The 26,150-nt window shown below is 54.6% G+C and overlaps 5 protein-coding genes across 5 annotated transcripts; all 5 read right to left on the bottom strand.

Moving 5' to 3' along the window:
• Positions 1-588: 588 nt before the first annotated feature.
• On the bottom strand, positions 589-2,166 carry J4E92_003828 (uncharacterized protein; the record flags this gene model as incomplete). Its single annotated transcript, XM_051495222.1, has 4 exons — positions 589-672; positions 860-1,609; positions 1,663-1,740; positions 2,116-2,166. The coding sequence occupies 4 exons, from the start codon at positions 2,164-2,166 to the stop codon at positions 589-591; spliced, it is 963 nt and encodes a 320-aa protein (XP_051354241.1).
• Positions 2,167-10,390: 8,224 nt separating this feature from the next.
• Positions 10,391-12,911, bottom strand: J4E92_003827 (uncharacterized protein; the record flags this gene model as incomplete). The annotated part of the gene is made up of 4 exons (XM_051495221.1): positions 10,391-10,902; positions 10,949-11,012; positions 11,559-11,906; positions 12,699-12,911. The coding sequence occupies 4 exons, from the start codon at positions 12,909-12,911 to the stop codon at positions 10,391-10,393; spliced, it is 1,137 nt and encodes a 378-aa protein (XP_051354240.1).
• A 379-nt stretch (positions 12,912-13,290) lies between these two features.
• J4E92_003826 (uncharacterized protein) lies at positions 13,291-13,866 on the bottom strand (the record flags this gene model as incomplete). The annotated part of the gene is made up of 2 exons (XM_051495220.1): positions 13,291-13,488; positions 13,678-13,866. The coding sequence occupies 2 exons, from the start codon at positions 13,864-13,866 to the stop codon at positions 13,291-13,293; spliced, it is 387 nt and encodes a 128-aa protein (XP_051354239.1).
• Positions 13,867-14,631: 765 nt separating this feature from the next.
• Positions 14,632-21,707, bottom strand: ACC1 (acetyl-coenzyme-A carboxylase; the record flags this gene model as incomplete). The annotated part of the gene is made up of 5 exons (XM_051495219.1): positions 14,632-16,166; positions 16,216-21,077; positions 21,137-21,231; positions 21,290-21,460; positions 21,531-21,707. 5 exons carry the CDS (start codon positions 21,705-21,707, stop codon positions 14,632-14,634), a joined length of 6,840 nt encoding a protein of 2,279 aa, XP_051354238.1.
• A 2,176-nt stretch (positions 21,708-23,883) lies between these two features.
• On the bottom strand, positions 23,884-25,688 carry J4E92_003824 (uncharacterized protein; the record flags this gene model as incomplete). Its single annotated transcript, XM_051495218.1, has 2 exons — positions 23,884-25,383; positions 25,452-25,688. The coding sequence occupies 2 exons, from the start codon at positions 25,686-25,688 to the stop codon at positions 23,884-23,886; spliced, it is 1,737 nt and encodes a 578-aa protein (XP_051354237.1).
• Positions 25,689-26,150: the final 462 nt, after the last annotated feature.

Below are 26,150 nucleotides of genomic sequence, written 5' to 3'. Positions count from 1 at the left end.
AGTCTGGAGAGCGGCGGCATACACATGTACCGCTCTCCGGGTTTCACCATGATACTGCCTGTAAAGTCTCTTTCAGTGGTTGCGGAGGGTTCACGATTCTCACACGAAGCGGGTTAGGACAGTGTCTGTGAGTCTCGTAGAGCTTTGGTGAGAAGATCGCATTGTGATTAGGCTATGTAGGAAACAATCTTCGAGGCCGAGGCCGATGGAAAACAACGCTGTAGCAGTTCCAGTATGCTGCGTTCTTAGCGCAAAATGCGCCCCAACTCCATATCCCAAAACGCTGATGTATACTCCGTTTTGGGTCCCAGGGTATTCGACTGAAAGAAAATGGCCAGATCATCCATGCGCCTGGTCAAGGTCGCAATATCCGACATTGCCCGCAGAAGGCTGTGATGATACAGGCTGCCCAAGAAACAAAGGTATCCAGATGCTTCTGGTTCCACCAGAATGCCGAAAGCGGAAGAGAGAGTAAATGATGTGCGCGATTAAACTCGTCATGATGAAGGTTGAATGGAAGATTCCGGTGCGTCCCAGCGCCTACTGGTCGGTCGCGCTTTCCTTGGGCGGGCCCATTTGCGTGAGACACTACGCCTCTGGGCCATTGGCTTCACGCTCTCGCTGTTCCTTTTGTGGAGCACGACGACGAGCGTTGATAAACCAGTTGGATACCTAGTGGATGTCAGCACTTTGTTCGGTACACAGACGTAAACTCGTGTGCATGCTAGAAAGGATTTGCGAGGGTAGCAAAAGGACCGACAGCACGCTGTAGTCTAGAGGATGTGACACTGAAGGACAGGAATGGCAGATGTAGTGAGGTTGTCAAAAAATAACGTTGGTGCTGGGACAAGTCACGTACCTGATTGAGACTCAATCCAGTCCGGTTGCAGAGCTCCATCTTCTGGTCTTCAGTCGGATAAGGCGATGTTCGGTTGGCGGCGAACCAATCTTTCAGCAAGTTGGTAGCTTCTTTGGGCAGGTTTCCTCGGCGCTTCCTGTTGAATGCGTTGTGATCAAGGCCCACGTGCTGCTGGAATCGGATGTCGCCATACTGGGAGTCGTAACTTGGGTAACCAGGTCGAGTAAAGAAGGATTCATTCTGTCGCTCGTAGCCACCGTAGACAGCAGCTTGGGGTTCGTGGTAGTAGCTGGGTCGTGGCTCGTACATGCCACCTTGCTGAACCATGGGCTGCTGGAAAGGGCTCTGCCCGATAGGCTGCTGGAGAGATGGTGGTGCGTAAGACATGTGACCCTGGGGTGCTGGTGATGACTGATGTCGCATGTGCGGGTTCATAGGCATTGGCTGCTGCTGGGGTGCCGCGTATGAATGACTTGGACGATGGAGCATGCCAGATCCGACGGGCTGCACTGCGTGTTGCTGGGCGATGCGGGGTGAGTAGCCAGAAAGGGCAGGGTCAATAGCACTGCTCATTCGACGGCCCTGCATAGGCGGCTCGTAGATATCGCCGAGCGTGTCGACGCGCCTTCTCTTGCTGTCTGACCAAGATACATCTTCAAACTGAGGTTGCACGTGGGGAGAGCTTTCAGCAGAGTCATTTCGACGCTGAGGCGTTCGCGGAGGTGTGGTGGTCCGCGTAGTGTGGAGAAACTGAAGAAGTCAATCGCCTGCGGATGGCATACATCGGCTGGAAGCGGACATACCTCAGAAAACGAAGGAAGTTTGCCAGGAAAGTTTTGCTCTCCAGGCTGAATGGGCGGTGAGCTGCGCATGTGGTGGTTCTGTGATTCTGTCAGAGTGGTGCTCGATGGTCGTAGTTCGTCGCCATCGACTGTGTCGGGAGTAGTCGTAGGCAGGCGTGAGTCGGGCAGCATTCTCGGCTCTGGTGAATGCGATCGGCGGCGTGTGGGCAAAGAATAGGAGCGCGGCAAGGCGAGTGAACGGGCGTTCTCGCCAAGTGCATCCGCAAAGTGGGGATGGCCATAGTACTGGGCAGGTGCGCGGGGGCAGGCGAAGGGCTCGGATGCTCTTGCCCTCAAAGTTGCACTCTCCTGCCCGTGGACACGGAAGGGATCATGCAACGCGGGCTCGAGAAATCGCGGAGGGATGGGAGTGGGCTCGTGTAAAGAAGAAGGAGACTCTGGTTCTTGACTTACCGCAGCGACCATGTTAGCCAGCGGCCGTTCGGCAGGATGTGCAGAAGTCATCTTGCGCGAGTGCAGCGGTTCACAGTGACGGTGCGGAATATCTTGGAGAGTAAGATATTCCATATGTGCAACGGCAACACTGCTTAAATACTCTAGCATGGACGCGTTAGCAAATAGTCACTTGTGTATCAACGTCTCCATGGTGAGTGGGCGGACTGTCTTGCTCTCCCAAAGTACTGACAGCTTGGTACCGCTCTTTGGCTGGCACCGTTGAATGCCATCACCCACGAGCGGGGTCCCATAGGACGATAGGCAGTTGGGCGGCATTACTCACCCAGGTATTATGGTAGTGATGTAACAATTAACTCGAAAGGGCGACCAAGGGTCCGCTGCAGGACTACCGAACCACAGATTCTATATCGCAGATATATGAGTGGTGAAGGCGTGCGAGGGATTAGTCGTAGGATAGGTATCGTGGACGAGTGGTGACAAGGGAGCCGGCGCAAGCACTCAGCGATTCGCAAGAAGATAGTTGGGCGTGATGGGGTCGTGATGACGGGTCCGAGGCGTTTAAGAAGCAGCAGCACCGTGAGCGAAGGATGCGTTTCTAGGCTAGGAGGGACTGCAACGGGCCGTACATCAAGCATGCCCTGCGATCTTGCAGCACCAGAAAGCGCGTCAGGGGTGATGCCAGTTGGGGCCAATGAAGGACACACAAGCGTGTTTAGCACCACGTCTGTGGACTTGACAGGTGAGGGTTAAAGTTTGGTCTATATTCTCCGAGCGTGACAATGCAGGCTCTGGCCGGACGCAGGCCGAGCGCAGGAAACAAGAGACGCTCAGTCTACGCCGCAGATTTCGAGGCACGAGCCCGTCGGTGCTGGAGTCGCGCCATCTGCTGCAGACGCCATTGAGCGTCGGCCGGTGTCTCCACTGCTCGCATCGTCGCAGATCTCGCTGCTTCTGACTCGCCGCAGGCAGGCGCAGGGGTGCCAAATGCCTCTCGCCCATTTCGTCGCACCCTGCCCGTCGATTACCTCATCCGCCCTCCCACACACTGGATGCCGCAGCAACCTCACAGCGTGCCATCGCGGCGGTAGCCGCCTGTGGCCAAGCATTGGCCGACGCGGTCGTTGTGGTCTGGCGCCTCGCGGTCGGCCAGCAACCACAAGCAGTAGTTCATCGACACCAGCCTCGCCATAGGTCGCTACCGCCTACCCCCATCTCAAGCCTTGCGCCCGCCAGCAGCAAACCATAGTGGTAATTGCGTCGAGGCTAGCATCCAGCACACGCTACTAACTCTCGCTGCTGCTGGACCTGACTTGAACTCTCCCGGGCACCGGTGGCACGGTACCCTTATGGTTGCTTTTGCCGGAGATATCTGAATCGACAGAAGCAGCACAGCATCTAGGGCAAGTGGGGTAGGTGCAGCGCAGCAGCATCCAGGACATGGCCGCGGGTTGCACTTCAGTCGAGAGCGGAGTGTAATCCGACGTTATGAGGGCTGCGGTGCACCCCAGAGCCACGCTGACGGCGTGTATGTCACCCAGCACAAGGTACGATACCCGGCAGACAGCTGCCGCAGGACAGAACCAGGTCGGTGGCTGAGCGTGGTGGACACTTGTGCAACGGAGCTTTTCCAGCATCCAGGAGCGGGAAGCCTTGGTGTCGTGACGGGGTACAGAAGCAGCTAGTGCTGCAGCAGCGAGCTTTGGGAAGGGAGAAAGAGGCGTTCGTCCGGTGGGACAGGAATAGCAGCTAGAGCGACGACGTAGGAGCGCGGGAGATGATGCACGGCGTTCGATTCTCCACCATGTGCCAGGCACGACTAATTGGGGAGCCGTCGCCTGCAGACCCTGAATCAGTTGGCGAGTAGTGCAGCAGCAGTATCTGCGAGACAGGTTGCGTGTGCCGTCTGGAGTCGGCGTGCTGTCTGCCAGTGCCTAATACACGCACGCAGCCGTCGCCGTGAGAGCTGGCTGTCGTGGTGGAGAGCCCCTCGCAGTGCGGGCGGATGACAGATGTCAGGCTCATGCAGACCTCTGACGGTGGCATCGTGTGAAGAGGTGCGACCTTGTCTGCGCCGCCATGATTGGCACAGGGATGACTGGCACCTTCCCGCTCTCGGGGTCGCGCCTGCCCGATTCGCTGATCGCTTCCCGCTAGCCGGCCGATCAGACCTCGCACCTGCGCCTGGACGCCAGCCCTCGACATTCAACATCCGCCGTCTCGCGTGCCGGGTCGCTGCCGTCAACTGAGACCTTCTCCACGCTGTCGCCGTCTGCGCTCGCCGTCTTGCAACTCGACGCGACACCACGGCAAATTCTGCGCTGCCCTAACTGCGTCTATCGAAATCTACGAAACTTTGTCGCGCCCCACCATCCCAATCCTTTCGCGTTGTGTTTCGCGCTTCCAAATTGACGTCGACGCTCGCAAGGCTCTAATCTTGCCTTTGCTGCGTCGTCATTGGGTTCGGCATCGCTGCCGAACTGCAGCGTTGCCATTATGCTTCGGCGCCACACCGACGAGATACCAACCTTGTGAACTGCTTGCACACCTGCATCGTCTGTCCTGACCGCTTGTCGGCTCGTGCCTGCTCCCACTATCTTGGCCGCTGTCCGCACTCACCATCCCGGCATGAGGGTAAACCTCCCGCTCGGGCTCGTATCGTTTTCGACCCCCTAGAGTGGTGGCCAGGGACGCTCGCACAAGGTCCGCTGCGCTTCCATCGCCGCAAGCCATCGTCACACGGCAGCAGTTGACCGCCTGACAGTCCGTCAACTTTGCTTCAGGCGGCTGCGGTTCGTTGTTGTGTCACCCACCGTCTCTGTGCTATGGCCCAGGGGGCTGTCAAACTGCTGCAGTGTAGCACCGCTTCGATACTAATAACTAGTACAGGGCGCCTTCCGATCTGGATCATCAGTCATATCAAATATGCCCTACATCCACAACTGTCTTTGCACCTTGTGTGGAGATGGCGCCGCCGCCCCTTGCTGGCGATCATCTAGGGCGGGGAAGCCCTTGCATTCCAGGTTGCGGTTCTGTCTTGATGAAATGCAGCTGCCGTGACTGGCGCCGTTGCACCAGACGGAAGCCACGAGCGCCATCTGCTGCGCGGACAGACCTCGAACCAGGTTTCCAAATACTCCACGCACGCTGTACCTCAACATTTGCGTCTTCAACAACCGAGACTACCAATCGAGCAGTCTACACGACAACCGCATGCTAGTGTTTGCCCGGCGCTCCATATTCAAAGGTACGTTGAGGCTCTTTGGATTTGGAAGACGACGAGACCTCGTCCGCGGCCTCCGAGACCGGTATCAATGCTTCCGATAGTTGCAACACTTGACGTCTTGTACTCGTTAATCATGGTGGCCTACTACGTCGCCTGATTATCATCATGCTCACCGCTCAATCGGCAATTGACGTGCAACCGGTCTGATTTGGTCTGAACAACCTCATCGGAAGAAAGAGATTGGAGCCCAGTAGCATGACGATAACTAAACAAGTGGGCGGGTGGCATTCGTAGCACCTGTACCAGGCTCGCCTCTCGCTATAGATACAGATCCGTGTCCGGAATCACGGAACTTCCATCCTCATACCAACGAATACTGTACCTGCAATTAATGTTTTGACTGTCCGTAGCGGACGGTAAGTCATGCAAAAGACTTGATTCAGAAAGAGGGGTCTGCACAAAACAGTTCCACAACACATGGTGGCGTGCATGCGTATCATGCCCCACTCTTCTTTCCGGTATACCAGCATCTTGCCCAGTGAACTGATGTTTTATCTTCAACAAACACTGCAGGTTCATTTACCCGGTATCTGGGTTTCCTTCAACAGCAGTGCGCACTTCTACTTGCAGGCCGAAGTGTTTTCAGGCAAAATGAGCAACATGTGCACTGCTGGCAGTCATCGACTAAGATCGTACTTGTTGAATCCACGCGCGTCCGGCTTCAGATGTGGAGAGATCTCTTAGTCCAATCGTCATTCTTCTAGCGTTGATATGTTGTATGGTGAATTTTTGTTTCAGGGAATGACGTTGCCATAGGTTGTGTAAGGGGTCCAAGGACAATACTTCCCCATTCTCCATAGCTTTAGATCGTTGCAGTATCCTAGATTTGCGCTAACAAGATGAAACGATAGGCAGCAGACACTTCAAGTCAAAGCTGTCAGCTATGCGGAAGCTGGACGCCTTGAAGCCAGAAGCGGTCGATCTGGAGAGTGTCAGACGCTCTTCTAGATGGCGCACTTGTCTCTCAATAGCATAGTGAAGGCTATCGCGATGCAAGTGCGTTGTTTTACCTGGCACTATCTCGCTGTGTACTGGTTTACTGCACGCTGCTATGGCTGTCATAATCTCAATACACTTTGGGGTTTTCAGCGAATCGGCATCGCTCCGCTGATGCTTAGTGTGTGTCGCCTTTATCTGTCCGAGGCTCAAAAGCATGATGCTAACCAGAAAAGCTACAGTTTGGGGGCGTCATCAAGATCCCACATTCCTGGCCCACTAGCTGAAGATACTATCGGAGACCCACGGACCTGGATCAGAGATCTCTTTGTAGATCGAAGCCCTACAATCTCGCTCCAACGTGCACTAGATACATCGCTAGAACTAACATCATCTTCCGCACGCGACAAGCGAACGCAGTCCTCAGCGGAATTGTCGCCGTGGAGTCTATCGGTCATGTTTGAACAATTTTAAAGGCACCGTCGTTGCTTGCATGGAAGGCTCTCGTTAATGGCAGCTTAGAGCTTCGCACTTGTTTCGCATTCGCGTTGGTATGCAAATTCGCAAGCATGGTAATCTAGGTAATGTCGGCTGTGAAATTTGTCACTTCCCCATGTTGAGCGGACAATTTCCCACTGTCTCTTACGCGCTAGGTGCACGTTCGCTTCCAGTCGAATGAGTTGTGACCTCGGCAGCTGACGGTTGCCAATTAGGCTTGGTTCCTGCATATGACTAAGCTGCGCGAGCCGCAGATCGTTGGCTCAGCCACCTTCGACCCTTCTTTTCCCAGCTGAGATCGGCTTCACCTGCCGTTCGCACACATCTGCTGGCACTCATGCTGCAAAATCAATATTTCGGACGGCCAGGGTAGGCGATGCGACCGCTACGACTTGCCCTGGCTGCAGGACAGCATGACGCAGTCGTGTAGTACCTCCAGAAATCGACGGGTTCGCATTCACTCCCACATCACTATTCAACATCACTATTCAACACTACAAAGTGACATCTTGACAGCTCCCGTCGAGCTGGATCATCTACTTCCCGTCAACTAATGCTGCCAAGCGTAGTCGGCTCGGAGAACATCGCTCGTGGTCATATACGCGGATTAGCATGCGAAAGAGAACCCGGGACAATCAAGATCTCTTGGCACGGGAACAAGAGTCTAACGCCGATCCGGCGTGCGGTTACCATCAGCCGCAGTCGGTGCTGATCCTGATCGTCCGTCTCCTGGGAGAGCGCCCCACAGAAGTCGTTGACAACTCGGTAGACAGTAGACACAGCCACAATCCCGCCAGGCATCCCTTCTGCAGTTCCATCGCGTACCCGAAGATCAAGCACTGAGCAGAATTTTCGCTACGAGTATTGCGGACCTGTTTTACGCGAGAAAACTACAGCATGCGGCGCAGACTAACGACGATGGCCTACTGCATTTGGACCTGCGTGACAGCGCACCTGCATCCATCATCTGGGACTCTGTCCCCACCGTCACCGGCCGGTGAGCTCTACGCTTGTTATCCTCTAACCACAAGCTCCAGGGGTGCACAAGATATCACTACTATATCTTGTTGGTGCATGATGGCTGCAATTTGTGTGTAAGTTGTGCGCATGGTACCGTCGTCTCTCTATTCCAGACCTGGCCAGCCTCGAAGCACTGGCTCGGGATGTAAGGATGATCGGTGCCGTCTCCGTTTCGCAACCAAATTACCTGCAGTGGCTTCAACGCTAACACGTGGCTCTTTCGGAACACCTTCGCGGAATGATGTGATAGCGGGAAATGGTGTCGTTAGCACAGGGTTCCGACAGGCTCCGTTTCGGGGCATTTACTCACACCTTGGTACGTCAGATGTGTCGAAACGGATCACTAGGTGCTCTAACGCCAACCTTAATTCCAGCCAGGCCTGGCAGGACCTACCTCTCCCGGTCACAAGGTAGACCCCCGCTGCACTTCAAACATCTCGAACAACGACAATCGTTGTAGATGAGGAACCTTACTATCGACTCTCCTTTACTGTGCAGGTGTCGACAGCGTATCCTAGATTTCTAGGGAGAGAGAGCGTCTGCAACCACAAATGACGAACTGCAACCACGATCTCGTGAGAAATGACGTCAGGCCTCCATACGAGTATACGAGATCGAAACCATGCTCTTCATCGAGGGGAGATCTCAGCGCAACGTCCCCCGCCGTCACTGTCAACGGGTCTCGGAAACCTCGCCTATCGCGGTACATCAGAACTGAAAATCCGCAATGTAACTGTGTATCCTGTTGCATGCCGCAAAAGCGTAAACACCGGGCTGAGCAGAAACGCTCATTGCTCCGGCGCACCTCATTCGTGCGCCTCGCTCAAAAAGAACCCACCACCAATCCACATCGCCACCCCCGGCCGACAGCGTACTGACAGCATGCGATGGCGGAGTTGCGCGATACATTGCAAGGTTTTAGGCGTGAAATCTGTCGCTCTTTTTTTGCTTCTCCCGTACCGTTGGCTGTGCAGTGTAGATCAAGAGTTGCTTCTCTGTCTTCCTGGGCACGCGAGTCCGGCCAAGCCTGGCGGAGATGCCTCCGCAACGCCTCGGTACAAAGAAAGGGAGAGCTTTTAGGTAAAGGCGTTCAGCTGCGTATAGGTGCTGTACCTAAGGCGCATGCGTTCAGGCGAGCATCGCCGGCTGAGGGTGTGGTGCTCTACTTTCAAGTCCAGAGCCACCTTTCTTGCTTCCTTTTTCGATCTCTAGGTGGTGATCTCTTCGACTGCATCTCCGGCGTCGTTTGCAGAGGGGGCTGTGTGCATGATCCAAACTCCACGAGTTTGGAATGCCACTATTCGCAACTATGCATGACTGCATTAGAACAACACTTGACGTCGTTCGATGAGTAAACGTCTCAGGCGGGTACAGTGCCCGCACGTGATTGACTGGTTCCACGGGTTAGTGCGACTTGTATATTAGCGCGATTGATTTGTTTCAGAGATGTGATATCGATTCTTTAATGAGTGTACATCCGGAGCGGAAAGCCATTCGTTCACCCCGGGCCTTCTCTCGCGGCCCAAGTCTCGATGCACTAGTTTAGCCATAGCTCTTGGTAGCGTTAAGTACCTTTTCTAATCATCTGTGAAGAAACTCTGGATTCTGGAATCAATATTGCTTGTAAAGACGATCGTGATGATGAGTCTAGCTACAGGCCGAGGCTCGTATTGTGTGACTTGTACGTATCTTTTACACTGTTAATTTTGAAAGAGAGCAATCTAGCCTCTGCAATAGCATCGCTTGGCCTACGTGCAGCTTCTCGGCCTTGAATCGATGCATGATCATGAATGTATGTGTAATAATGATATGAGAATGACTTCAGAGCTTAACAGATCATTTCTCAGATACTAATGAAGACCGTTGTTGACATGCGTCGGACATGGAGCAGCACCTGTAAATGCGTGCTAGTCCCATCGCAGGAATACCTATGTACACATTATTGCTGGATGTATTGTGCCGGATACATCTGCCCAGGCATGCAGTATACGCATCCGTGTATCAGCCTAAACAGAACACGAGAGAGCACAACGCGATTTCTTGAGATACGAGAAAGGACCGAAGAGTCGACGTTGACTTTAACCGTCATCTGTACAGTATCAATACATCCTTGTATCCTCCAGCCTTCCCTATCAAGAAGCCCACGTGCCCAGCGCCATCTCCCTAGCCCCTAATCCTCGAACCCATCTTCGTTCTCGAAGCCTTTGTACTCATCAATCTGTGCGTTCAGAGATGGCTCAGAGGAGTTTGATCCACTGTCAGACGTCAGGAAAGTTGTGCGGACCCATGGGAGACTCGGTCAGTACAACACCTTCGCAAAGCCAATTACCCCTCGAAATATCCTTGGCTGGCTTCGTATTTGCAAACAGCTCGCGAGCCTAACCAAGGTCGAAGCCGAAGACACATCAGACTAGTCGCTACTAGTAAGTAGAGATGGCCGTAAAGGTTTGCGATTGATCGAATCTGCTTCATCTCGTCAGATTTCTCAATGTTGTCCGTTGGAAGCGGAATCGGGGGCCCGTTGAACATCTGGTCTCATAAGCTCATACCCCAGTCATCGAGATCGGTCTCCAATAGCTCGGGAAATATCTGTGCCAGACCAGCTGACATTAACGTCTTGTACGATACGGCCTTGTATCCAATGCCTCTGATTGGTCCATGAGCCAAGTACTCATGAAGTCCGTCGGGCTTGAACAGGTGCGGAACATGCCAGACCAAGACGTCTCCATCCAGCTGGTGTGTGTCCATGATTGCGACGTGGGGACCGTATTCTTCTTCTATGGATCCAGCATAGCAGAGAGCTAGGTGAAGTGACGCGGTCCATGAGCTGAATTCGGAGGTGAAAACGGATTCGGTGTCGTAATGGTCTCGCACCATTTTGAAAAGCTCACTTTCAGGCTTGTCGTAGAATCCGCTTCCAGAGGCTTTCTTCATGAAGCCGTGCGGAATGATCTCCTTGACACTGTTAGTTGCGTGTTCTGATCCTCCACTGCTGTTGCTGCTCCAAGTACGAAATAAGAATTGAGGGATATGGTTCTTGCGGAAATCTGTGAGAGTTAGCCAAGAGCGTGATGTGAGAGCAGGGTGGAGTACCTTCGAAATATGCCTTGCGGTCACCCGTAATTGGCTCCATGTTGCTTGCGTCCAGCATGATCGCCTAGGTATAGTCAGTGTCGATGTCGTGGTTAAGGCAGAAAGCTCTTTGAGGATGGGTATTGGATGATAGAAGAAGATTGAGGAATTGTTGGATACGTATATAAGTGTGGTAGCAGTTTTTCTAGATAACTATGATTTTGATCGCTCTTATTGTCCTTGCGACACAATAGCAAAAGACGGGAGGTTTCGATTTTCAAGTAAGTGAGGTGAAGGCGACAGTCCGTCCTCCAGTCACCGAGAGTTCTCCGCCTGAGTGCTAGGCAACGACTCTCTTTGAGACAGCAACTTCGATGCAGATTTCGGAGGCATCAAACGATGTTAGGGCTTGTTGTCCTATTCGGAGTTTTGAGAAGTTTAGCTCACGCTGAATACATCATAATTCGATGTCTACAGTGCCATCTCATGTATTGGAAACAAGGCCTCCAATGGACGCAAGCAACGCTACCTATGTTCTAGACATATACCTCCCAGTCTCCAACTACGCAAGTAATATATCCAGGAAATCGTCTCACTCTTTGCAGCAAGCTTCAAGACAGACTAAACGTACATTCTCGAAGTGCACGGATATGCCTGCCTCCAGCAGCCGACCAAAAATCTCCACTCCAGCCTCTTTGTAGTCCTTTACTCGCTGCTTCGGGTCGTTGTCGAAGTCGAGAGATATTCTTTTCAAGCTGCGCAGCTTGCTGCGGTCATCCAGAACTCCGGAGATCCACTCTATCACAGCGGTAGTCGGATCAGCTACATTAAGGTAGTCTACATTCGGCGGCAGCGCCTCGAACGGATGGAGAGGGGAACATCCGTAGGGGGTTGAGTTGATGAGAACACTTTGCGGAATGGATAGGCGCTTTATTAAAGTGAAACGTTGCAACGATCGTGATGGTCGGAGGTAGTCGATCTGTTTAGAATCTCCGGTGTCAGAGCACTTTAGCTCCAGCTCTTCCAGAAGATGTGAGGCAGGGATCAGCGGATCGATAATGATGGAAGACGTAAATCCTTGCTTAGGGTAGCATATGCGTTCTTCTGTCGGGATGCCGGGATCATAAGAGCTATAATAAGCCCGAATACCATCATACATGTTGCCATCTTTTTTTCTCCAATTGGTAAAACACAAGCGCAAAGACCTCAGGGCGGGGACCCGTTGGAAGAAAGGCGATAGGTCTTGTGTATCCGCTGGCTGATATTCGTAAAGTGTTGGGCGCCGTAGTGTCAAGGTAGTGATACCATGAAATAGGATGACTGGTTCTTTGTCCCATGCTACGAGCTCTGTACAATCAAGCTCCAGGTGTAGCAGCTTTGGAAAGGTAGACCAAGACCTGTTCATTTCACCCCAAGCGCCAGATAGCCTTCGGAGCTGTGGAAGAAGCAGAAGATCAGGAGCAGTAACATCATGCGCTTCGGCTATGCCAGGGAACGTCAGACTCAGGCTTGGTGGCGTCATGAAATCCTCGTTATCTCCAGAGCAGAACGTGAGAGTCTGCAGCTGATCTGTCAACACCAGCAGTAGGCCAATGCAAGCATAAAGATTGCCATATTTGACGAAGCTAACCCACTTCATCTGATCGATGGGCCAAGATTGTGTCGACTTTATTGCGTGTGTGACGACCTGGTCCCAGCACTCCTCATAGATTATAGCTAATCTGTAAATTGGCTGAACACCACAATATCCCGTTATTTGCAAAGAGCGGACCTTCTTAGCGAGATCTGGCCGTTGTACTAGGGTTCTGAGGAGTTCCAGAAGAGACTGGGAATACTTCCTCAGACTGATGGAAGTGTGGAGAGCTTCTTGCGCGATGTCGCGGAACTTGCGTGCAGTTAGGGCTAGGTCTTTAAGATCGGGTGGCTGAAGGCGCAGCGCGATATCAAGCAGGAGCTCGTCCGGTAGGTTCTCAAGCTCGGCCATGATCGCACTCTGAGATGGAGGTATCGACTAGAACTGGGTGTATGATCGTGGCAAGTTGGAGATAAAATGAGGATGTCAGCTTGATAACATTGAAAGCTAAATGTTGGGTAGGCGGGAAAGTAGATTTCTAACATTAGCTTCGTTAAATAATCGTGTGGAAGTCAGACTTTGGTTCTACCCAGCCAATACCACGGTACTCTGATGAGTTACGCAATGGCCCGTAGACGAGGAGCCAGTCATCATTTCCGCAACGCCAACAACACCCACGAAGGAACGGCGTAGGATCCGAAGATGATTCAAAAAGTCGCATTCTGCTGCGATGGTAGATTGTGACGTTTTACATTTTTCCTGGTTTAGCACGCCGGCCGCCTATCTCAATTTAAGCATCAGTACCCTGGAACATGTTGCCCACGCTCGTCTCAGACTTAACAGCATCCTCATGATAATGCGAACCCGCCGAGGTAACCGTAGTGTCCAACTCTTCCAGACGCCTCAAATCCATAGGCGCAGCCAAAAGCGGAATGACGTAAGGATCGAAAGTCTTCCAGTAGGGGTTGTTGAGGTGGTATTGCTGGGACTGCGGAGGAAGTCAGTACGTTACGGGATGAATAAACGGTCTTTTTTCGGATCTTGAGTGAGCGTGCATCATTCTCGGGGTTGAGGGCATGCGCCAAAACATGCTCCTCCGACATCTGCTCACACCCAAGATAACAAAAATCCTCCCGTCCATTATCATGAAGCAAAATAAGGGAAAGGTCAAACTCACAGATTCCTTCAAGTACCGCTCAACAATAGTAAACTTCCTCTTATCCACCGTATCCTGCATAACGAACCAACTCAGCGTCTCCTTATCCTTGCTGTACACCTGACTCGCTTCCACAAGCTTAGCACTCAGCTTGCTGATGCTCTCCTGGTCTTCCTTGGCGAGGAGGTGGACGACGATTGTGTAGACCATTTTGGCTTCTCTTGTTCCTTTCCTGCTTTCGTGTCTTGTTGTGTGCTGTGTTGATGTGGAGACTGGCGATCAAGCTTCTTCGCTTCGCTTGAGAAATGGAGTTGCGTGCGTAGTGAGTATACCAATGGGACAGTATGATTGAGAAAGAGAAGAAGATTTGAACGTCGCGACAAACCACAGTAGATTTTTCTGCATCGGTGATGCTGTTTTTGCGGCCTAGTGACGTATCACCGCGACGGAACCCCGCAGCTGAAAGTGGAGTTCGGCCGATCTGCATGCCTTCCTTCCCACGCTATAAGCATCACCAAGGAACGGGAAGGAGCGCGCAGCCGCAACATCCCCAAAAAGCAAGACAAGGAGCACAATGAGTGTCTTCGTAGGCGCGGGATGTAAGGCCGACGATAAAGCGAAGCCACGTGGGGACGTGGGACGCGGGATGCAAGCACCACCACCAGCACACTAAGCACAGCAACCAAGATTTTTTGAACTTGAAGATCAATTACACATCGAAACAACGAGAAAGAACAAGAACGGAAGTGCCTCCCAACACCCCGCCCTGTTCTTCCTCATCTATGTAGTAACTAAACTGATAAGCTAAAGAAGGGGGGAATTTGCGAAAAGACAACGCAGTCGCACCGTAGCAACGCTAAAGTTACACCATCATCACCATTCCCAATTCCACCCAGGTAAATTGAATAAAACACCACCCCATATGCTATGCCATGCCGTTAAAGCGAATGATAATCGAAAACATGGGTACTACTACTATGCCCTGCTGAGCATCTTGAGCACCTCCTCCTTCTCGCTCGTGGGCAGAGTGCTGAGCAAGCTCATGACACCCTTGAGGCCGCCCTCGCGGTCCTTGCGCATGAGCTGTGCGATTTCGAGCGCAATGCCGTCCGTCTTGAGTTGCTCGATCTTGTCGCTGACGAGGGGCCTGTTCTCCTCGTACCAGGTCGCTACGGCCATGTCGTCTTGCTCCCAGTTGGGGATGTTGGACAGGTGCTTCAACATCTCGAAGCCGCGGCTGCGGGTGAGCGGGTTGGCCATGGGGTTGTCGTGTGTGGGCGAGGCGGCAGCGGCGAACTTCTTGAGGATGTACTCCTCGTTGAGACGGCGGCGGAGGCGCCAGTAGAAGAAGCGGCGGGCGTTTTGCCAGCGAAGGGCTTGTCGGATGACACCCTTGGCCTGCATGCGGCCGGAGCGGTCGTGCAAATCGGCGAACTGGAGGGCAATTTGACCGTAGACAGGTAGAAGCTTCTTCTCGCGCTCGGTCATTTGGGCCTTGATTTCGCTGAGCTCGGACTCTGGTGTTGCCTTGTCGTTCAGCTTGCGCTTGAGAGCACCGTAGGTAGGGTCGTTGCGGGCCATAGTGTCGAGTTGACGTTCCCGACGGTACTTGATACCGACGATACCTTCGGGTTCGAGCACACCACCACGCGAGTCCTCGTCGGCGTACATCTCCATGAATTGAGGGTTGATAGTGGGATCAACAACGACCCAAGATCCACCACGGAGCTCGCCGTAAGGAGGAATGTAGACGAAGATGGGCTGTTCGAACTTGACGAGAGCGTCGACAATGTAAGAACCGTACTTGAGGACCTCATTGTACATGTCGCGCTGACCACCGGAGAAACCACGCCAGTTGGCAAGAATCATCAAAGGCAGTTGCTCACCGTTGTTGAAGTCCTTGATAGCCTGAGCAGTCTTGAAGGCGGAGTTGGGGTACCAGACACCACCAGCCTCGGATGTGACCTGTTCGATGGAGTCAGGGTTGGCGGGATCAGCAGGTGTAACGTTCTCGACCGAGCGTGTCTCAACCCCGATGACACCAATAGGAATGCCACCGAGGCGAGCACGACCGACCACAACCGTCTTAGCCCAACCACCAAGAGTCTCAACGAACGAACCGCGATCGAAGAGACCAGACTGGAAACCGTCTTCGTCCTCCTTTCCGGCGATGAGATGCCTGACATCGTAGGCTGACTTGCCAGGTGGGTAGTAGGTGATGTCGCGGTCCCAGTTGTCGGCAGATGGCGAGATAGGGACGGGGCTGCCCTTCTTGTCGGGTACGTATGACAGCCACTGGACGATCTTAGAGACACCCTCGAAGTCATCATCGGCAGTCGAGTGCGAGACACCGTTCCTATACATGATTTGGGTACCACCAAGCTGGAGGTTAGAGGTGTAAACTTCACGACCGAGCAGCTTGTTGATGGCCTGTGCACCAGTGAGGATGATTGGCTGTCCTTCAATCTGGATGGCACGCTGACCAAGGCGGACGAGGTAAGCACCGATACCTATGTAGCGTTAGTAAACGAATTTGGACATTGTGCAGGGAATACATACCAACTGAGCGGCAAGTCACCAAAGTGATGGTGAAAATGTCCTCGTAAGCCCTCGATGTCTCACCGGCGATAAGACCGGAGCCACGGAGCGATTCAACACCAAGACCATCCTCAGCACCAATAACAGTAGTGATCTTGTAGCGGTTCTCGCCATCAACCTCAACCTTCTCGCAGATGACATCATTGCGCTTGCCATCAACGAAGTGCTCGTACTTCTCAGGTGTCAGGTAGAGGTAGTCGAAACCAGCCTCGGGCTTGTCGGCGTCCTTCCATGCAACAGAGAAGTGAGGAATGAGCTCCTCAGCAAGACCGATACGAGCACCAGAGTTGGCAGAAAGGTAGATTCGCGGAATGCCAAGCTTGCGTGCAAGCTCAGAGCACTTGTGGAAGAAGTTGTCTTCCGCTGGACCGAAGGAACCGATCTTGAAGGTGATGTCGTTGGCGATGATGATGAAGCGACGACCACGGGGGTACTCAGGTGTCTTTGCGGTGACCATCCATCCGACCATACCAATAGTGTTGTGGCCAGGGTCACGGTTGACCTCAGCCAGGTTGTCAGTGTCGTCAAGCACCAACTCGTAGTACTCGAGGCACTCTCCCTTCGCCGGCTGCCTGTCACGGAGGAACGAGTGCTTCTTGATAGCCTCGATCCAGCTGTTTTCGGTCGCCTGGCGGAAGAGCTCAGGGAAGTCGTACACGTACTGAGTACCCATGAGATGAGCCTTGTACCTCTTTGGCTGCAGCGCTCCCTTGGTGGGGTAAGGAGTCGAGACGGGCTGGAGGTGAAGAGCACCAATCTTGGTGGTTCCACCAATACTGTGGAAGAGCCACTTACCAGCCTTCTCAGACTTGCGCTCAGCGTACATCTCAACCTGGATGACGTATCCAGAGGTGTTGGTGATGATGACACGGAGAGGGTAAGGAATGCCAGTGGCGGGGTCGGTGACAATGATGCGAATCTCAGCGCCAGTGACACGGAGACGCCAGAGTCGTCGACCGAAGCGCTCCAAGAAACCGCCAATAGCCTCCTCAACCTCGGTGGGATTAAGAGGGAAGACGTGCGAGAAGTTAATGAAGATGTGGTTCATGTCAGCCTGCGAAGTACCAACAATCTCCAAAGCATCCAAAATGTCAGTCATCAACCTGTCGGTCTCAGAGACCATGTACTCGGCGGTGGGGATCTCCTCGCGAAGACGGCCAGATCGGACGACAGCCCTCAAGAAGTAGCGCTTGTCGCTCTCAGCGCCCTTGCCAACAGCCTCGTAGATGTGGATGTTGCGGTTCTCAGTGAAGACGGGCTTGATGTCGAACTTGGAAAGTCTGCCAAGCTCAAGCTGGAAGGCAAGAGCAGGCTCGACGTGACGGATACTAGCGTCTTCCTCGTATGTGGGTCCACGGAAAGTGTAGTAGCCGGGGTAGGTTCCGTCCTTGTGACCGCAGATGAATGAGATGCGGCGGATACGGCGGGACAGAAGCTCTTGCTTGAAGTCGTCGACAATGGGCAGGATGCGCTCGAGGATCTCCTTATCATCACTGCCTTCAATGTCGCGGACAGCAATGTTCAGAACACCAGTAAGCTCGTCAGTGTGCTTGGGCTCGTTTACTCCAGTAGTAGGAGTGCGCTTCAGGGTAAGACCCTCCCTCAGGCCGATGCCACCCTTCTTCTCCTTGCCGAGATTGGGGAAGATGTCGAGCGCCTTGCTGATGAGCTCGTCCGCGTCATCGAGGTACTCAACTGGAACGACGACACCCTTCCTGGTAGGCTCGCCCTCGAATCGGTTTTGCCAAGCAGTCATGTCGCTGAGTGACTGAATGCGAGGAGGACGCTCAAATCCTGGTGTGCTGGGAGTACCGGGCTCAGAAGGCTCAACAGCGAGACCGTATTCAGCCTCGCCAACCTTGCGCAGGATGAAGTCCCAGGAAAGGAAGCATTGCTGCTCGCCCTCGTTGTGGTAGTTGATGTTCTGGAGTTGGTACGCGCGGTAAGCTCGGCGAGTGTATACCTCAAGCGCAGCAAGAGCGACATATGGGTCTGAGTGAACGAAGAATTGGGTCAGAACGTCGAACACAGTGTACCTGGAGTCAACAACCTCCTTGATGACTTCAAAGTTGGGCTCACGGTGGTCCCAACCGCTCTCGCCGTAACGGGACTCAACAACGGAAGAGCGCAAGATGTGCTCCATCTGCGAAGTACGCTCCTCAAGCGAAGGCATAGCGCACTGGATGAGCACCTCACGTGCCTTGAGGGAGACCTTGGCTGTCTGCCTCGACTCAAGCTCGGTGAGCTTCTTGAGGGTGTCCTTGAAGTACTTGGCAATGTTGCCGACACCGGGCTTGTTGGGTCGGTAGAAGTCCAGAATGGCAAGGACAAGGTTATTCTTCGCGCCAACCTTGGCGTGAGAGAGAACAGTCTGTACGACACTCATGATGTTGTCGCGGTTCTCGTCACGGAGCTTGAGGATGACTTCCTCATCACGCGACGTGCGAGACGAGAAAAGCGACTCAACAGACCAGTACATCTCCAAGAGCTTGATCATGACACTGTACTCGTGCGCCTTGAGGCCCTCAGAGTAGCGGGTAATGACATCGGAAAGAGGCTCCAATGCGGCCTTCAGAAGCGCAACATCACCCTTGGCCACGTTCTCCTCAACGAACTTCTGGAAAGCTTTGTTGAGGGCCTTGCCAGGGAACTCGAGGTTGCGGCTGTGCGCCTTCTCAACGATCTGCGAGAAGGTGGCATCAAGCTTCTGGGGCATACGCGCATGGAGAGCGGAGGCCTGGGCGTTCCACTCGCCGTATGGCAGCTCAGGGTCGCGGAGGACATCGACCAGCTCCTTGAGAGTGCTCTGCATGATGACCTGGTTGTCGAAACCCTGGAAGATGTTTTGCAGGATGTAGTACAGGTAGACGAATCGCTGCGGTGGCTTGGCTCCTGGCACCTGAGGGGCACCTAGCTCGGGAAGCTGACCGGTGAAGTTCTGGGCCGACTTGACCTTGGAAGGGTCATCCAGAGCTAGGACACCGAGAATGTCACCAGCCTCAAGAACGGCTCCTGGCTGCTTGATGAGGTTGACCATACCAGCCTCCTGGGCGATGAGAGGCATGTACATCTTCATGACCTCAACCTCAGCGAAAGGCTGGCCCTGGCCAACGTGCTCTCCGTTCTCAACGAGGAACCTGACGAGCTTACCGGGCGATGGTGTGCGCAGCTGGGTGGGGTCGTTCTCCTGCTCGAGAAGGCAGGTCTTGCCGTCAACGGAGAGACGGGTGGCGCCGACCTCCTCCTTCCAGTAGACGTTGTGAGACTTTCCGCTTAGCAGAATCAAGAGACCGCCATCAGCAAGTGCCCTGACGCCGACTGAGCATTTTGTGCCGTTGACGAACAAAGTGAAGCTGTCAATGGTGGATTTAGTCGCAGTGAACTTGTAACGGTAGCCCTCGTAGATGAAGTCGACAGGGAAGACCGTCTTCAAGACGTCCTTGGAGGGCACCTGACCCTTCTCCAAGCTGGTCTTGTACTCGTTGACGCACGCTTCACTTGCGACATGTGCCTTGGTAACGGCACCGCAAATGACTGCGATCATGGTGTCAGGACGCTCAGCAGTCAGCTTCTTGGAGATGAGCTCGTCGAGCCAGCCAGTGGTAATGGTGTTGTCCTCGAAAGCAGGAGTCTCAAGCAGCTTGATGAGATACTCGACAGTCGTGCGGAAGTCACCACGAATGCTCAATTCCTTGAGCGCAACAACCATATGCTTCCGCGAGGCCTGTCGGTTCTCACCATAAGCGAAGATGTGACCGAACTGCGAGTCGGAGAAGCTGTGGATACCACCAGCGGAGCTGACGGAGAAGTAACCCCAGACGTTGGAGCTACTCCTGAAGTTGAGGTCGTGGATAGTACCACCGGAAGGCTTGAAGCCCTCGTCAGGGTCCTCAGAGGTGATACGGCAGGCCGTGCAGTGGCCCTTGGGAGTGGGGCGACGCTGGCTCTTGGCACTGCCTTCGCTGGAGAAGTCAAAGTCGATGGTAGAGCTCGCGTGCGGGTCGGCACCGTACAGGAGACGAATGTCACGGACACGGTGCAGTGGGAGACCCATGGCGATCTGGAGCTGGGCGGCTGGGAGGTTCACGCCCGTTACCATTTCCGTGGTAGGATGCTCGACCTGGAGACGGGGGTTCAGCTCGAGGAAGTAGAACTTGTCGTCCGAGTGCGAGTAGAGGTACTCAACAGTACCCGCAGAGACGTATCCGACGAGGCGTCCGAGCGAGACGGCGGCCTTCTCCATCTCCTGGAAGGTCTTTGAGCCAGCAACTGTTACCGGTGCCTCCTCAATGATCTTCTGGTGACGTCGCTGCACCGAACAGTCACGTCCGAACAGGGAGATGTTGTTGCCGTACTGGTCAGCCAGCAGCTGGACTTCCAAGTGGCGCGCGCTGCCCGCCAGCTTCATGATGAAGATGGGCGATCCGGGGATTTCAGAGGCAGCCGCCTTGTACAGCTGCTCAAAGTCCTCCTCGCGCTCGACCTTTCGGATGCCCTTGCCGCCGCCACCCTCCGAGGCCTTGACCATGACGGGGAAGCCAATGGCCTTGGCCTTCTCCAGACCCTCTTCCCATGACTTTGTGCAGCCCTTGTCGTAGACGTGGTCCTCGACTGTGACGATGCCGTGCTGGTCGACCTGGACCTCGTCGACGCCGGTTCCCGACCAGGGGATACACGGCACCTTGGCGTGTTGTGCGACGATTGTGGACGAGATCTTGTCACCGAGCGAGCGCATGGCCGACCCGGGCGGGCCAATGAAGACAATCTTCTTGGGCGAGGCGGCGAGCGATTCGGGCAGCTTGGGGTTCTCCGAGGCGTGTCCCCTAGACGCAAAAAGTCAGCCATGAGCCCTCATCCGACGGGTGTTGGGCTGTATACGCACCATCCGGCCCAGACGGCGTGCACGTTCATGCGCTCGGCCACATCGACAATTAGCTCGACGTTGGCGTAGTTGTTGTTGTTGGTACCGCCGGGTACCTGCATAGTCGCCGTTAGCCACGCCTCGCTCGTCGCCGCTGTCTGGGGGAGCACGTACCTCGACGTATTGGTCTGCCATGCGGATGTACTCAGCGTTGGCCTGCAGATCCTCGGGCGTCGCCATGACGGTGAACTGGATCGCCCGCTCATCGCCGAATGTCTCGTACGCCCATTTCCGCACCGAGCGGATTTCCTTGACTGCGGCGATACCGTTGTTTGCAATGAGCACCTGCGGGGAAGCCACTGGTCAGCGCGTGCGTTCTCAACACCACCACTTTCTTCTACAGAGTCTCGCTCACATTGGTAATGACCGTGTGTCCGTCGTGCGCCGCCACAAAGTCCTTGACCTTGCCCGGCGACGCTACCTTGAGGTTGTTCCCGCCGATGAAGTGCGGAGCAAGATCGAACTTGGCGGCGTAGGAGCTCGGGGCGCCATTAGCATCCCCGTTGACTCCGTTCTGTGCAGCTCCGGCCATGATGTGTGAAGGCAATCCCATGCACCGAGGAATTGGGATGTGGGGAGGAAGGAGCGAAGGCGAAGTTGGGTTGCGGTTCGGTGAGGGTCCGGTCAATTTTCCACTGGTAAGGGCAAGCTGGAGCTCGGCCTCTAGTGTCGAATGTAGATCTGATTGACCCGAAAACGACGATGCTCTGCAATCGACGTGTGCGTCTCTAACGACTCTGTCGGTGGGAGGGCCCGAGCAGGCTATTAGTAGAGGACAGTCGTAGTGTCGGTGTGGAAGACCCAAAAGCAATCTTCAATGCCAGGAATTCTATGCGGCGCCGGGAGGAAGCACCAACAACGAACGCGTGGAGTTGAGCGAAGGAGGGACTAGTAGTGCGTACGAGGAGAAGTACAGCACAACAAGGTATGTAGTATGTGGGAGGGAGGTGAATACAGCAGAGCAAGACGAGGGGAAATGGTCGCAAGCGTCCGGGAGCAGCTCACGTATGTATTAAATTTTTAGAGCCATAGCGGAACACCCCAATGCACTTCCCGAAGCACTGTTGAGCTATCGCATCGCCAGCGATGCCGAAGACGGCAAGGCCCTGCACCACGTCCCCCATAACGCCCCTGTCCATCCCTCTCGAAGCCACGGTAGACGACTCGGAAGCCCTTCGGAACCCGATTATGTACACACGACGGCTGGTCTACGGGCCAATTCACTACTTAGCTACGCTGACTGACTAGCCAGCTATCTGGATCAAGTCAAGATTGACGCGTTTTTTCACGATCGATGGGTACAGCATGTTGAGAGTTTGCTCGCCATGGCGGCATCTGTTCTAGGTCTGTTGGGAGCATTTCCGCATTAGTTGCTTGTTGCGAGACCCAACCCGAGCACGAGTACCTGCATGCCCATGTGTTGAGCCCTGGCTATCTCTCACCAACAGCTGGTCAAGCCTCCCGTCTGCCGTTGATCCGCTGACTGTCCAGGGTTGAGTTGATAGCTATCACCGCCACTTCAAACTTTACCCCTCTCCCAACACGTAGCTGCCCACCTAGATATCGTCTCAACATCTCCCATCTCACCTCTTCACCACCGCCGCCTCCCCACTCCACTAAGCCCTCACACCACCATACACCCATCTCCCAAAATAACCAAACACCCGTCTCACAATGGCCAAACCACGCCAGAGCAACATCAAGAGTAATGCTCGGGTCTCCTCCCCCGACACCTCCCACCGGACTCCGATCGCAGCCACCCAATCAGCGCCCAAAGCGGCCGCTCTCGGAACAAACATCAAGCACACCCTCAATTTAGCACACCGTAGATGACGCTGAAACAAAAAAGTACCGGCTTCCATACAGCAGTCTACGACGGCGTGAGAAGCCGGGTAGAAGTAATAAAGAAAACATTGGCCGCAGCGCGTAGGTCGCAAACGTTGTGCTCAGGTACCGCCGCAGGGCAGCCGGCCAAAGCCCCGTAGTACTGCCGCCCGCATCTTTACAGTAACGACTGCAAGCTTAGTAGCGACATCTGCGAGATAAAGCAAGCCAGGATGCCTATCCAGATAAAGCAAGCTAGATTCCGAAGGCGCGTTCCGAAGATCCAGGGTCTTGCGCGAGTAGCTGGTGCTGGTTCCTGCTTGGGTCAACGCGGCGGGACAGGCCGCCGTTTGACATCAGAATCGTACGATTTTCGACTACGCGACCACCAACGCCAATGCGGCTGCGCATGCATGCAACTTTACCCCAGATTTTCGTCCAGAACGAGCAGTCTACTCCGTTTGAAGTAAGGAGAGCACGTGAGATAAGTAGTAGTAGTAGCATTTCGAGATTAAGATGTGAAACAAACAGAAGAGCTGATATGCACAGAAGCAACGGCGAGCCTAGCGGTGAATGGAATTCGGGGTATATTGGTTTCGAACAAAAGAAATCTGAATGTAAAAGTAATATGTAACTGCCCTCAAAGGAGCTGGGGACCTCTCGAGTTTCATCTTCCCTATGTGCAGCCATGCCTGACCAACCTGCACCAAACACCCCGTCCGTATCCCATTTCCCAAACTCTAGCACATATGCATCGCAAACCCGACTCCAGAATGCATGAGGTATAGTGCCGTGAAAATCATGCACCAGAGATTGATCGATCCAGAGGTACACACACGTGGTTCTGCGGGTCCTTTGACTTCCTACCAATGCGCCGTTCCTTCCTAGTATGATTCTTCCTCCGCCTGCGTCGACATCTTTCGTGGCCGAGCAGGAGGGGCCATGTCTCCGTTGTCCATGTTGTTGCTTGCCCTGCGTCCTGCACTTTGACGCCTTGGTATACCGCTTGGTGTAGGTATGCCTGTCTTCTCCAGTGTAAGTCGCCTGCCCATCGGTGTTGAGACGCCGCTTCCGTCGCTGTTGGCGTCTGTATCCCGCCGCGACATGGACAGCGAATGCGAGTGGCCATGACCGCTCATAGAGCTCCTTGGCCTTGGCATCCGGGGCTCCGTTCCGCTGATGGACGAAGACGAATAATGTCCGAGTGGCGTTCGGGTGCTGCTTCTGCTTGCCGGCCGCTGTATTGCTGACTGCGACGACATGGATGCTCGGCTGGCAGGTCTGCTGCTGGTGGGCTCGCGCGACGAGGTCGACATGCCGAATGACAGCCGGCTTACACCCGACTCGTAGGCGCCAGGGACTGACGAGCCCGCTGATGCGTGGGAGCTGCGCTTTCTGCCGCTCCTCAATGTAACAGTGCTTGGCACGTGGTGTCCCATGGCACTGCCGTTTCGGGGGCTGGCTCGCGGTGGGGTCGTAGTTGGCGCAGGGAGCTTGGATCGCGCTGCGTGTACCCGTTCTTCGAGCTTCTGCATCTTACCAATCAGCCCTCGAACCTGAACGAGCGAGCCTGATCTAGGCAAACTTGGCGGCGGTGCAGCACTTCCAAAGCTCGGTCTAGGCGCCCGCGATGCGGGTGCAGTTGTTCGTATAGAGGGCGTCGCCCGACCACTGGCACTTGTACTTGGTCGCGATGCTGACATGCTGGGCCCTCGTGAGTGCCTTGGGACTCGCTGATACAAGCCGGCGCGAGGGGTTGCACCTGGGTCCAGCGGCGCATACGAGTTCTTTCGCTTGGGCATGGGCGTCGAGGGTACGTATCTAGTCGTGATCGGTGCGTCGGACAGCGGTGGCGAAGGAGGAGTCGCGTCCGTGTGTAGGCCATCTGCTTTCGAGTGTGGTGGGGTCGAAGCAGCTGTGGGCGAGGAGACGGTGGTTGCTGTGGTCGATGCCTCGGAGACCGGCGAGCGTGGCCTCAGGGCATCACCAGAGAGATGGTTGGATACCTTACGCACGTGGTGGTTCTCAATCGTCTCCTCTGCGATGCGCAACTTCTCCTGCGTGATTTCCGCCTCTACCCGCAGGTCTGACAGCTCGTCCCTAAGGCGCTGTGTTTCTATCCGCAGTGCTTCTCGCTCCTGCTCTCCGATCTTGATCTCTTCTTCCAGCATGACGCTGCGCTCGATAGCCACGTTGTACTTGGATTCCACGTCCTCGAGTGATGATGTCTGATGGCGTGCCTGGCGCTCGAAATCGTCGCTTTGTACTTCGATGTCGCGGAGTCGCATCTGGAGGGCGCGTTGGCTCTCGCGCATCGTGGTAATCTCCTTCTGGAGGGTGTTCTGCGCATTGTTGGCCTCGGCCTTGCTCTGCTTGTACTTTGTCTGTGGTGTCTTGTTAGTGACTGTCTGTTGGGCATACATCCGCCCCAACTGTGTCGGAGGCCACGCACCTTCCACTCCTCAACCTCGAACCCCAGCTTCTCTGCCTTTTCCTGCAGCTTGCGCTCCCGCTTCTCGCTCTCCTCGACGTCGCGCTCGAGCTCGGCCTCCAGTTCCTTGCTTGATGCCTGAAACTCCTGCAGCTCCATCTCCAGCGTCTCGTACTGAGACTTGTAGTAAGCCAGCTCCTCCTCGAGGCTGCTCCATCCTCCCCGGCTCGGCGAAGACTGCGCTCCGGTGGTCGTCATGATGGCGGTGGGGGTTGGGCTGCGACTGCCAACAGCGTGCGGTGATCAGGGGAATGAGCTCGGCGGGGTGCAGTGACGAGACGTCAACACACAGCTGGTCGGTCGCGGTCTATGTCGTCACCGGCGTCTACGACATAGAAAGCCGCAGCTGGTGGTGTGCGCGTGGGTTGCGGCTGCCCTCTTGGTGTCCGGGATGTTGACGATTCCGCTTTTGTCGAATGGCCGTGCTGTGAGTGTCGCCAGTCATGCGCCGCCGACTATCGGAAACTTCGAGTCGGTTCTTCGCGCTCGCAATGTCGCGCAAACAATAGTTGCCCTGTTCCTGTGCAGGTTAGTAGTTAGTCGCCGCTCAACTGCGGCATGCAGTCGAATGTGTCGCCAGGCGTGGTTGTTGATGATGGAGGCGCTGCGGGCGGAGCCAGGTGGTTAGCGCATTGGCCTCCAGGGCAACCGCTGCAACCA

Source organism: Alternaria infectoria (genome assembly GCF_024043175.1).
Source record: "Alternaria infectoria strain BMP 0036 chromosome Unknown scaffold_5, whole genome shotgun sequence".
NCBI classification, from domain to species: domain Eukaryota; kingdom Fungi; phylum Ascomycota; class Dothideomycetes; order Pleosporales; family Pleosporaceae; genus Alternaria; species Alternaria infectoria.
The sequence above is the reverse complement of the archived record's forward strand: the minus strand, read 5'-3'. Positions and strand labels throughout refer to the sequence as shown.